This window comes from Lissotriton vulgaris, unplaced genomic scaffold (genome assembly GCF_964263255.1).
Source record: "Lissotriton vulgaris unplaced genomic scaffold, aLisVul1.2 SCAFFOLD_439, whole genome shotgun sequence".
Taxonomy (NCBI): Eukaryota; Metazoa; Chordata; class Amphibia; order Caudata; family Salamandridae; genus Lissotriton; species Lissotriton vulgaris.
Window position 1 is genome coordinate 1,192,956 of NW_028252890.1, and position 13,405 is coordinate 1,206,360.

A 13,405-nucleotide genomic window follows, 5' to 3' on the forward strand; every position below is an offset into this window, starting at 1 on the left:
TTACAGTGAAAAAGGCAGCACAGTCGTGCAGTGAGAGTGGAATTAGTGGCATTTGTTATGGCAAGTGACAATTTCATGCCATAGAAGGGGAAGGACAATCATAAACTGATTAGCATTACATCTAACCACTCATCAGTATCGTGAAGGATGTATTTAAAGAGATGGTCCCAAAGCATGCCAGCAAGACCCGGCATATTACTTACTGCAGAGCTGCTCGATTGTTGCCCACTGTTCTGACTTTTTCCAGGTCTGGGCTAGTTCTTCATTCTTCAATCTTACGGCATCCAGAAGCAAGCTGATGCTATCCTATTGGGTAAAGCAAAATAAACCTGCCTAAATAAACAAAATCCAATGACATGCTACAGGGGTAAGCCCTCAGAAAAAACGGCATAATTTTCAAAACAAGAATCTTCCAAGTTTCACCGTCAAGATCCCAGCTCAAATGATGTTAATGATACAAATGTATCCATTTCTTTAATATAATACCTTCTTTGTGGCACTTCAGGGCACGTTTTCATTTTCACCTTTTCATTAACTAAAGAGGCGGTTTCTCAATAACAGTGAGTTAAGTGAGAGAAACATTTACTAGTCAATCAAAAAATATATCTTTATTCGATTTTAAGGGATAGAATCATAAAAGTCAAAAGCAAAACAATACATTTCATTAAGAATATAAATCAGATAAAATACCCTTATGTTGACTTCAATATGCCAGAAAGATAGCGAGACAAAAATCAGCACACTGTGGGAGTGCTTAAGAACTGGAGAAACAGTAAAGCAGTTGTCTGTCGCTTGGTTAAAATTCATTGTTTTCAAAAGTGGAAGCATATATGTAAAAAGCAAATAGTTGTATTTCGAGCAGACCATAACAATGTACAATGCATCATTAGTGGAAACATTTTCACAATCGCACACAGCATCATTAAAACAACCACGATTAAAAAGGCACAAGCCACGGGAATAGATTAAGCCTGAAAAATGTCAGCAGTTGTCGATGCTGACGTGGCACGTCCAAGATAAGGTACGGCTCCAAGCCGCTTACTATTTTGACTAAAAGTGCGTGAAGTGCTAGAAGCTTGATCTGGGCCACGGCCTCCCGATCTCCTGTCATCTTATCTCTGAATGCTTCTTTGACTATCTTTTATCGGTTTGAACAATACCACTTGGATCATGACAAAGTTCTGGTGTCCCTAAACTTTTCATTGTGGAGGAAACACAGGCCAGCCAGGGGATTAGAGAAAAGTTATCTAGGTTCATGCAACCTTGCATGATCAACCTGTTTACCTTTTAGGTTTAGAAGACTTAAAAGTTGAAGGAAAACGCAGATCTTTACACTGTGTACTGGAACACTGAGAAGGGGGATCAGTCTTCCAGCATTATTTTGATGCTTAGTCCTACAAACCTATGCTCGCATGATTTAAGTTATTAGATAAATGGGGATTTAAAGAGGTTTTGCAAAGTTATTTATTCAGCACTTATACAGAGACACAGCTGGTTCAGTGTATCGAAAATCTGTAAATTTTTGGTTAAAACTTAAGTGAAGCAAGCTGGTCATACTACATTTGAATATTAAAATGGCAGCACGAAACGGAGGTCCTTCCAGGCAGCGGGATGAGAAGGAAATGAAGTGGCAAAAAAGGGGGGTAAGATTAAAATGTAAAGAAAATAATGTAGGAAACAGCACACTGATCACGGAAACAGAGGTTTAAAATGCCTACTATGCAGGACAGTGAGAGCGTGGGGTCAGCAAAAAGGAAACCAGTGACTTAAGAATGTTCTATAATGTGGCAACATCCAGCCTCCGTGCTTATACTGTGATGTATATCAGCAATCTGCACAGATATGCAGGGGAACCATGTTTCTCTGAAGAAGGCTGCATTAAGATTGTGTATGATGTCAGCTATGTATGGGCCATGCAGTATTGCGGAGTGTGTACTGTGTCTGCTCGGCAGGTGTCTTGTGAGTTAGAAGTGAAGTGTGCCGAGTACAAATGTGGTGTGTGTGCCCGAATATCCTTCAATTTTCGAAATGTGGAGTTCAGACAGATCAATAGCAGTTGTCTCAAAGGTGTAGTTCAGTTTGCCTCCAAAGGGTCGCACTGCCTGAGCCCTAAAAGATCAGAGCAAGACAGAGGATGAAAAACCAAATACGATTGTGCAACTTCACCAGGTTTCATAAGTGGATCTTTTTGCAACGCTTCCTGACAACAAGCTGCGCTTTGAGGACCTTTACTTTTGTAAAATGCAGTACTTACAGAATTCTTCATATCAACTAGCACACTACTGTCAGTCCCACAGTTGATGGGTGCAGCTCAGCTCCACCATGACCATTATGCACGTTGTATGAAAATACTTTATTAAACTGGACATAGCTCTGGCTCCATAACCATTTTCAGTTGCACTCAGCTCCTTAACTAGAAGAACAAGCACTGGCGTTGCCAATAGGTCTCGCAGTAGGAAAGTTGGAGCTATTGGTTTTGTAAATGACATTTTATATATATATATCGTTATTGGCATTGTCAATAACAATATATAAATATAAAATGTCATTTACAAAACCAATAGCTCCAACTTTCCAAATGCGAAACCTATTGGCAACGCCAGTGATTGTCATTAGGAGCGCTGGATCAATAGACACACAAAGACAAGCAGACAGACTCCTGCAACACCCACCTACATACACACAAATACAAGCAGATATAGAGACTCCTGTAACACCCACCTATATAGAGACACAAAATTGTGCCCATAAATTAAGTATGTATTTGTTTTAACAAAATTGAGGGTGATTTTAGGATAATTACATTATCTGTTGTAAGGAGACAATGAATTTGTAATAATCCCTTTGTATTTTAATAATGGCTCTTTTACAATTTTAATCAAAGTTTGTGTTTTAATGTTTTTATGCTGTTTAATGACCGATGGTCAAAATAAACCTACCTTTTGAATTGAATAGAGGTCTCGCATTTGCGAGATTTTGAGCTATTAGCATTGTAAATGACAATGCCTTTTATTTATGTGTTTTGAAATTCTACAAACAACAACTATGAGTACAAAGTGCACATAAATACAAGACATTGTCATTTATAATACCAATAGGTGAAAGTTTCGAAAATGCGAGACCTATATCATTACAAATGCTTGTTTAACTTTATCCATCTTGCACAGGATCAGGGATTTTTTGCAGTGTGTTTATAATACATTGGCAAAGTAAATTGGTCACAAAGGCGAGACCTATTGACTTTGCCAATGCTTATTAAGGAATGTGTCTAGTAATATATTGTTTTGTTACGAGCTTGTAGCTTGTTTGGTATCTGATGAAGGCCACAATAAATTGTCTTTGTTAAAGAAATGCCATTTCATATCATTTGTGCTACAAAGGCTCGTTGCCTGTGCATTCGCCTTTCCTGAGCAGACTTCTAGCGCTAAATCTTTAAAAACATAATCTGGTGGCATTATGTACTACGGTGCACGTCGTTAATGCACATGCTGGAATTACATTTACATTTTATTAAAGCCCAGTGTTATTCTGCAATTAATAGAATAGCTGAAAAGGATGCTCCCAAGAGAGAGTGCCTCTGGAAATGGTTTATGATTTATTTGCAGATGTGCCCAGTAGAAGTGCTCTGGGGGCAGCCGGGCTGAGCAGTGGGCACTGAATGGAGGCTCTGTCCAGACTGAACAGCCTGAACCATGCCACCGAGGGGCAGGCCTTATTAGCATACCAGATGTTATGCTGGGGGGAGGGAGTGCATTTAGGGAAGGGGTGAACAGTCCACTCATAGGGGATTGGATTTCTGGGGCATATGAATCATTTTCAGAATATTAACCCCTTGCGCATTGCTCAATCAGTTTGAGACACACCATAACATCCTCAAAGCGCACGTGCGGAGACCCAAAGAATGAAGGTGATGGGAGTGCAGGAGCAGAGGTGTTAAGGTTAGCAGGCAAGGAATGGAAAGGTGGACAGCAGAGAGGACAAAGAAGGAATGGAGCGGGTAATTTAAGGAAGATAAGAGAAAGAATGGAGGGGAGAGGGGAGGACACAATGAAGGGGGAGACTGCAGAGAATGGAAATAAGGAATGGAGGAGATAACACTTAAGGAAAGAGAAAGGTGGAGAATGACGGAAAGTAGAAGGATACAAGGAAGAGAAAGGGGGAGATAGAGAAGAGAAAGAAGGAAAGGAGGAAGAGAGAGGCAAGGAATGGAGAGGGTGAAACAGGAGAGAAGAGAAAGAACAGGGGAACGGGAAAGACACATCGATGGGGAAAGGAGAAGACAGAATGGAGGGAGGAGTAAAAATGCAAGGAATGAAAAGGAAGAGACTGAAGAGAAACATGTATCTGCCAATGCTGGCACATGCATAAAAGTAGCAAAAAGTCCCTAGTCTAAACCATAATGGAGAAAATAACAACAACCAGAGGAAGCCGGGAGCTTATCTGAAACATTGGGGGCACCCAAGTCTCTCCCTCTCTCCAACTTGTCACACGATCTGCTCTGCTCGCCATGCCTGGGAGAAATGAAAATGTTATGGTGTCACACACACACACAACTGAAAGTGAAAGATTAGAAAGAGGCCCGGCGCGGCTTTGGCTATTTAAAGCAGAAATGTGCTTGGTTTGTACGCTATGTAATAAAGAGTGAGGTTGCTACACTGAATCATGCCTGCAATGACATGTACAAATATCACTTTCATTATTCTAAAATGTTGCTATGCTCGCTTGTTCTTAATGAAAATAAAAATAAAATAAAAATAATATTCACCCAGGTGGTGGGGAAGCGGGGATCGAACTTCCAAATATCAAAAGGACTGACGGTACGTTCAAACCTCTGGGCTATTGTCGGACCCATTGACTATGAGGCAAAGCTGGGTGGTTTTCGTTATGGAATTAGTGAGCGTAAGACCTAATCTCGTTATGCCATATTTTGAGCGATACGGGGAAAGCAAGTATCAGACCCCGAAATAGAATGACTGACGGTGTGTAAAGGAAGTATCTGGTCACCTATGGTTTCTTTAATATGTGAAGACCTAAACGAGACTGGGAATTGATATGCATGGGGGAACAAAGGCGCCCGGGAAACTGAAAGTACGGACGGCCACCGGCCAGCCATGTATAATTAGGGGAGGAGAAGCCGCACAGCACACGCTGGGAGAAGCCCTTTGATGTGCTGTGCGGCCGTGAAAAAATGCAATTAGGAGGGCGGGAGGGAGGCTGATGCGCGTGCTTGTTTGGTCACGTGATCTCAAAGAAAACCGCACAAACGAAACCCTTGGTTTCACGAAGATTTTGAGCACTTGAATTCTCGCTCCGCTCAATGCGCTTGCGCGCATTGATAGGTCGCAAGACCTAAAAAGCCAATTACCTTCGGTATCTGGCAGAGACTATATCTAGTGGCAGATTTCTTACCTTAGAATTTCCCCCGGTGTCAGACTGCATCCTGAAGATTTTTCGTGAGCAGTACTCCTGCATGCTTTTAGGTGCCATTGAATGGCTCCACGTGCGGTGTAATCGCTGGATGTGACGTTGCGGTACCTATATAGGCGATGCCCAAGCTGCTGACGTCAGTTTTCCACACCATAAGCGAAGAGCAATGAAGTGCACTGAACACTGGTGTGAATTACTAGGGCATTAAAATGGGTCAGCCCTTTCCTTAGAAATCCTTGGGCAGAGTGGGGAAGATCGGTGGGTTGGTAAGAAATCTGCGGCTAGATATAGTCTCTACCAGATAAGGCGTTACCGAAGGTAAGTAACTTGTTCATTGGATAGAGACTTCGTGCCACAGATTCCTTAACTTAGGAGAGATACCCAAGCAATACCATCCCAAGGGATGGGTCTGCAGACAAGTTTCATACAAGGAAGACCTGCAGGACCGAACAGGCAAAATGCCCATCCCTACAGACCCGACAGTCCAGGCAAAAGTGCTTGGTAAACGTGTACAGAGATGCCCACATTGCCACCTGACAGATGTCCAGGACTGGAACTCCGCGCGCTAACGCAGTGGTTGTAGCTTTAGCTCTGTTGGAATGAGCTTGCAAAACTGTGGTTGCTTCTCGGTCAATGCGTAGCAGATTTTGATGCAGAGTAGGACCCATCTAGAGATGCACCGCTGACCTTTCTTTGCACCAACATACCCCACGAAGAGTTGTTCGTCCACCCGGAATTCTTTCATGCGGTCAAGGTAGAACGACAATGCTCTTTTTGGGTCAAGTCGGTGGAGACGCTCCTTTTCTTTAGAGGGATGAGGAGGAGTGTAAAAAGTAGACAGGGTGATGATGGATTGGTCTACATCATGGGTACTCACAAACTTTCTCTCGGGGGCCAAATTTAGTGTGGTTTGTGGCCAGGGCCGCACCAGTGGGGTTGGGGACAAAGGGGGCGGGGCTAAAGCAAAAAAAAAAATTGGGACCATAAGGTTTAACACAGGTCCCTGCAGCAGACGCCTTTATCCACTGAGCCAACAGAACCGACATACATACCTCTCTCTCTCTCCCTCTCCCTCTCTTTCCCCCTCCCTCCGTCTCCCTCCTTCAGTCTGTCGTCCTCCTCCTCCTCCCTCCGTCTCCCTCTCTCAGTCTCTGTCGCCCTCCTCCCTCTCTGTCGCCCTCCTCCCTCTCTGTCGCCCTCCTCGCTCTGTGTCCCTCTGCCTATGTCCCTCTGCCTGTGTCCCTCTGTCTGTGTCCCTGTCTCCCTCCCTCTGTCCTCCGCCCCCTCTGTCGTCCTCCGCCCCCTCTGTCGTCCTCCGCCCCCTCTGTCGTCCATCGCCCCCTCTGTCGTCATCGCCCCCTCTGTCGTCATCGCCCCCTCTGTCGTCATCGCCCCCTCTGTCGTCATCGCCCCCTCTGTCGTCATCGCCCCCTCTGTCGTCATGTCCCCCTCTGTCTCCGTCCCCCTCTGTCTCCCTCCCCCTCGGTCTCCCTCCCCCTCTGTCTCCCTCCCTGTCTCCCTCCCTCTCCATCTCTCTCCCTCCCTCTGTCTCCATCCCTATCTCCCTCCCTGTCTCCCTCTCCCTCTGTCTCCCTCCCTCCCTCTCGGCCTCCCTCGCTCTGTCATCCTCCCTCCCCCTCTCTCCCTCTGTCATCTTACCTGTGTGTGTGTCTGTGTGTGTGTGTGTGTGTGTGTCTGTCTGTCTGTCTGTCTGTCTGTCTGTCTGTCTGTCTGTCTGTCTGTCTGTCTGTCTGTCTGTCTGTCTGTCTGTCTGTCTGTCTGTCTGTGTGTGAGTGTCAGCCTTCAGCCTGGGCTGAGACAGCTTCCCCAGCGCGCACAAACAGTCGTACCCAGGTCTTTAACCACTTGCATGCGTCGGACGGCTGCCGTCCGTCCGACGTCACGGTGGGCTTGTGCGGAGGACGGCCGGGGGCCGTCCGAACCACGCCCACACCATAAATCACCCGCACCGCGGCAAAATTTTCGCCGCGGTCAAGGGGTTAAAAGACCATTTACATGTTATTCAGGCTTTGTTGTAATCACCTCTTAGTGCTCCGCATCTCTACTCTGACAATCACTGCTCCCCCGTCCCCCACAGAGCAGAGACTTTGTTTCATTCACCTCTTAGCGCCCCGCATCTCTACTCGGACAATCACTGCTCCCCTGGCCCCCACAGAGCAGAGGCTTTGTTGTATTCACCTCTTAGCGCCACGCATCTCTACTCTGACAATCACTGCTCCCCCGGCCGAAATTGAGCAGAGTCTCTGAGTCCAGCGCTGCTGCGGCGGTGTTTGCTAACACTATTTAATTTGTATTTTTAAATGCAGGTATGATGTCTGCAAGGTCCGCGGGCAGCCAAGGAAGGCTTGCCGGCCCGCGGGCCGTACTATGAGTACCCCTGGTCTACATGAAATGGATTGACCACTTTCTGCAGAAAGGAGGCTCTTGTGCTAAGGAGGTAAGGCGGCTAAGGTGATAAGGTCTACAGCTCACTCACTCTGCGGGCAGATGCAATTGCCACAAGAAATGCTGTTTTCAATGTGAGAAGCCTGAGGAGACAATTGTGGAGAGGCTCGAAAGGAGCACACGTTATAAATGTCAGAACCAGATTAAGGTCCCACTGAGACCTAATAAATGGCGAAAGTGGAAGGAGATTAACTAGACCTTTCAAGAACCTACCCACAATAGGGGACTTGAACAATGAAGGTTGGGTAGCCAAAGGCAGAAAGAGGAGACAGATAGCCCTTGAGAGTGCCCAGAGCAGAGCCCTGCTGGGCAAGAGAAAGAATGAAGAATAAGACTTCAGAAAAGGGTGCAGAAAAGGGATCGTCATGTTTTTCAGCACACCATGTCACAAATTTCTTCCAATGGCAGGCGTATGCTGCCGTCTTGGTAAAGGGAAGCCTGGCTGCCAAGATAACAGTACAGAGTTTTCAAGAAAGGTCAAAAGCTGTCAACTGTCACTGCTTAATCTCCACACAAGGAGGCAGGAGTGTACAGGTACGGGTGGACAGAAAATTTATTTTATATTATTTATTTTGAAAGTTTTATATAGCGCGAACAAGATCTTTGCAGAGATCAGAGCGCTTTACAATGCAGGGAATACCAACAAGAGAATGAAAAGCAGGTCATTAAGGAGTAAAGTAGCAACGATACAACAATAAAGCAAATATTACAGATAAATGTGTGCAAAGATAGTCAGGTAGGCCAATAGTACAGGTACAACACATAGTCCTAGGAATCGAACAGAATAATACAGATTGGTGCAGAATCTTTACAGCTCAACATTAATAGGTCAAGTGTATTTGGCCATGAGAATAGCTTTTACTTCTTTCTTAAAAAGTGTGAAGGAGGAGATGAGTCTGGTTTCAGGAGGGAGTGAGTTCCAGATCCTGGGTGCCATTCCTGAGAAAAAGCGTTTATAGGTTTTTTCCTTCCGGAATCTTCGAGGTTTTAGCAGAAGATTGTTTGTGCCTCTAGTGTTTCTAGAGCCGCCAGAGATTGACAGCTTCTGAGTGAGGTATCCGGGGGAGCTCAGGTGTACAGCCTTGTGTGTCATGCAGGCTATTTTCAGATGTATTCTGGCTTCAAACGGCAGCCAGTTCAAGGATTTCAAGTCAGGGGAGATATGCAAGTGTTTTTTTGACCCTGTGATGAGTCTCGCTGCAGCGTTTAGAGAAGCTCTTAAGGGTGCAGTAGTAGTTAGCGGGAGACCGCAGAGGGCGATGCTGCCGTATTCAATTCGCGGGATTACTAGTGCTTGTACTGCAGTTTGGAAGTCTTTGGCTGGCAGGAAGGGTTTAAGTTTCCTCAGGGTGTTGATTTGGAAGTTCGCTCCTTTAGTAGCCTTGCTGATATGATGCTGCATGTTGAGATTGGAGTCGAGAGTTATGCCTAGAGATTTTGCTGAATCCACTAAGGTGGGCTGGACATTGAGTGCAGTTAGCTGTTTAAGCCAGGTTTGAGTGGTAGAGATCTTCGCGGGAGGTGAGATCAGAAGGAACTCTGTTTTCAGAGCATTGAGTTTGAGATGATTATTGGCAAGCCAGGATTGGGTGTTTCTGATCGTTGAGTTCAGGAGTGAAATGTCATTGGGGGATTGTAATTTGAGATATAGTTGAGTGTCATCTGCGTACATGTGAAAGAGTAAACTGGATGCTTGTAGTAAGGTGGTGAGAGGTTCCACAACTAGGTTGAACAAAGTTGGTGATAGGGAGGATCCTTGGGGGACGCCTAACGAAACAGGTATTGGCGAGGACATCTGGTTGTTACTCTTGAATTTCTGCGTCCTGTTATGTAGAAAGGAGGAGAACCACTTGAGAACAGTCCCAGATATACCCATTCTTGTGTTCAAAAGATCGAGTAGATTCTCATGTTTAACAGTGTCGAATGCTGAAGAGAGATCAAGAAGGATGAGGAGGCAGGTATCATTTTGATCTAGGATTTGAAGGGCGTCGTCAATTATGTGGGTCATAGCAGTTTCCGTACTGTGTCCTGCTCGGAAGCCTGATTGATGCGGGTTGAGGAGATCAAACTGATCAATGTGTTTAGTCAGTTGCAGTTGTGCGCATTTTTCCAATAGTTTGGCGAGAGTGGGAATATTGGTAATGGGACGGTAGTTGTTCAGGTCGGATGGGTCGGCGGTGGGTTTCTTTAGTAAAGGTGTGACTTGCCCAACTTTGAGGGAGTCTGGAAAGGTTCCTTGTTGGAGCGAGCTGTTGATAATTTTAGTCCAGAGTGGTAGGAGCAATGGGGTGAAATCTTTGACCGCATTAGCAGGGAGGGGATCCGTGAGGTGATTGGAAGGTTTCAAGGTGCTGAGCAGTTTGCCTATTTCTTCTTCGGAGTAGGTGTCGAAGGAAGACCATGTAGCATTGTTTTTTAGTTCGGAGGGTGTTATGCAATTGGGTGTGGCGAAGAGGTTTGCGTCAGTGCGGAGATCACTCTTTATGTTGTCAGTTTTTTGGGTAAAGAAAGCGGCGAAGTCTTCACAGGAGGGAGCTTCGCATGAAGTACTTAGAGGTTGGGGTTGTTCCTTGGCTTGTGCTCTGATTAGCTCAAACAGTTTTCTTGGGCGGTTTTTTGCTTGGTCGAGCTGGAGGCTGAAGTAGTTTGCTTTTGAGCGCTTTATTTTCCTGAAGTAGGAGTGTCTCTATTTTTCTTCAGGATTTTCAGGTGCAGTGCAGAGGGAGCTGTTCTCCAGGTGCGCTCTGCCATTCGCATGGCTCGTCTATCTTCATTGAGACTCCCGTCGTACCATGGATTGGAGATTTTAGCGGAGACTCTTTAGCTGTATGGGAGCAGCCTCATTAATTATTGAGGTCATGGCGTTGAGATAGTGGTCAGTCAAGGATTGGACATCTGTAGCGCCCGTAGGAGGGAGCAGGAGGTCGCGGCTAATCAGGGGTAGGGAGTATGGGTTGAGTTTTTTCAGATCTCTTTTCCATACTTAAGTCTGGAGGGTTGTCCCGTGTTGAGTTTGACTTTTTCGTTGATGAAGAATGTGACAATATGATGGTCTGACCAGTCACATGGTTGGATAGACTCAAGTTGGATAGCTTCCTCTTTGGCAATGATAAGGTCGAGGATAGAGCCTTTCTCGTGGATCGGGCTGTTGCATATTTGGGTGAGGTCCAGTGCGTCGAGGAAGTTTTTAAGACTATTTACCACCGCATCATTGAGATCGTTCCAGTGGAGGTTGAAGTCACCAAGGTATATTTGGGTAAGCTCTCGTCCAGCGTTGATTGAAATCATGTCCATGATTTGTTGGACGAAGGAGAGGTTGTCTCTGGGTGGGTGGTAAATGCCGTGAAGAGAGCATGTCGGTTTGCCCTCACTGATAATATCGAAGCAGATGTATTCGTAGGAAGTTGGGGAGGGTAGGGACGATGCGGAGACTTTCATAACAGCAAGGTTGTTCCTGTATATGCATGCGATTCCAATGTGGGTAAAAAATCCTAGGCCATCAGCTGAGTGCGTGAACAATTAGTCTAAGACCAGTGGAGAAAAGGAATGTCGAATATGAAATGTATATTAAAAAATATATATTTAATTAACATAGATAAAAATCATATAGAGACTCAAACACATAAGTCAGACTATATGATACAATAAAAATATAGTACATAAAAAATCATCAACAGACTTCAAACACAATAAGTACAAGGCATATAAATCATACTAGCATATAGATCAAACAAGTTACAAGTAATAATACATTCAAGATTAATAATGACATAAAAAATGCTGAAGAATTATTTATAAATAATTCTTCAGCATTTTTTATGTCTTTATTAGGTAGTGGGGACTGAGAGTGGGGGGGGACAAAGGGTGGGATTTGTCGCTATGCGTGTCGTTCTGGTACTGATCTAAGTTAGAGGGGTTGTGGGTGGGAGTTATGTTAGGGAAGAGAGGAGTGGGAGTGGTAGTGTTATGTGAGGGGGTCAAACGGTTAGTGTTAGAGGGGGGGCTAGTGTATGAGGGGGAGAGATTTGTGACTGTGAGTGAAGTGTGTGGGGTGGTAACAGCAGGTGGGTGATTGACTAGGGTGCTAGGGGTAGAGGCGAGGTGCGTGTCGTTCTGATGCTGAGCTAGGTTAGAGTGGTTGTGGGTGAGGGCTGTGACGTCAGGAGTGATAGTGCTGGAGGAGTCATGGGTGGAGGTCCGCGGCTTGGAAAGGTGCTCTTTGAACTTGGGGAACAGGTTGTCTAATAGTTCCAGGTTCTTGTCTGTGGATTGAATTAGGACAATCCCGTTATTGTAAATAGCAATGGTGGTTCTGCCAGGGAAGAGTTGGGATGGTGTGATGGAGAGAGTTAGACCATGAGCGGATTTCCTGGTGGTGGAGACGGTGAGTAGGGTGAGGAACGCTTTTTTCCTTTGAGCTCTGCGTGGGGTGTGGAAGATGGTATCAATGTTCAGGGCTCCATTGACCGGTGAGAAGTAGGTGTCGGCAAAGGGGGTTTCAGGGTGGGACGTCAGGAAATTGTGTTTAAAGCGTTTAGCGGCTTTTTTGGTGAGAGTGGATGGGTAGTTGATTCTATATGTGTGCTTGCCGATGAGCTCCATGTTGGGCTGGCTGAATAGGTAGGTATGGGAGGATACGCTTATACAAAGAACAACTGTCAACCGTAGGTTACATGGCACAGGAGAGACACTAGTGAGTGGTCAAATATAAGAGGTAGCAATCGGTGCAGTCCAGGAACATACAGTGAGTGGGCGCAGCTTACCAAATGTACAAGATATAGTAGGTAACAATCAATTAAATGGAATCAAAGTGACACTGGTGAATGGCCAGAAAAAAATAACCAGAATGTAAGAAGTAGCGTCGGTGTAATCCAGGGATAGAAAGTGAATGGGTGCAGCTTACAGGACTGAATAAAATATATATGAGGTAGCAATCAGTGCATAATAAGGATAAAGGAGAGATGGGTGCAGCTTACAGAGTATACAGTATACAAATAGGAATAAAATACTAAGGAAATACTGGAACCAGTATTGGCATGGCAAACAATAGGCTACGATAGACATATATGGCACTAGTGTGCAACCGGTAGCATATGAGGTAGCGATCAGTGCACTACCGGTGAGAAAAAAGTGAAAATGGGTGCAGATTACATAAAGTGTATAAAATACCAATAAAAGTATAATACTGCAATAAAATACTAAAGAAATACTGGAACCAATATAGGTGCAAACAATAGGCTACAATAGTCAAACATGACACTAGTGAGCAACCGGTAGCATATGAGGTAGCGATCAGTGCACTATCGGTGAGGAAAAAGTGAAAAAGTGAAAAAGGGTACAGGTTACATAAAGTGTATAAAATATCGGTAGTGTAAGTATAATACTGCAATAAAATGTTAAAGAAACACTGGAACCAATATACGTGCAAACAATAGGCTGCAATAGACAAACATGACACTAGTGAGCAACCGGTAGCATATGAGGTAGCGATCCGTGCACCACCGGTGATGCA

General features: G+C 45.0%; 1 protein-coding gene across 1 annotated transcript in view; it reads right to left on the reverse strand.

The window, feature by feature from the left end:
* Nucleotides 1-13,405, reverse strand: part of LOC147661221 (nuclear protein localization protein 4 homolog) — a 176,621-nt gene that overhangs the window by 5,776 nt on the left and 157,440 nt on the right. Inside the window, exon 7 of the mRNA XM_086951227.1 lies at nucleotides 204-306. Coding sequence (XP_086807353.1) covers nucleotides 204-306 — 103 coding nt within the window. The remainder of the gene's footprint in view (nucleotides 1-203; nucleotides 307-13,405) is intronic.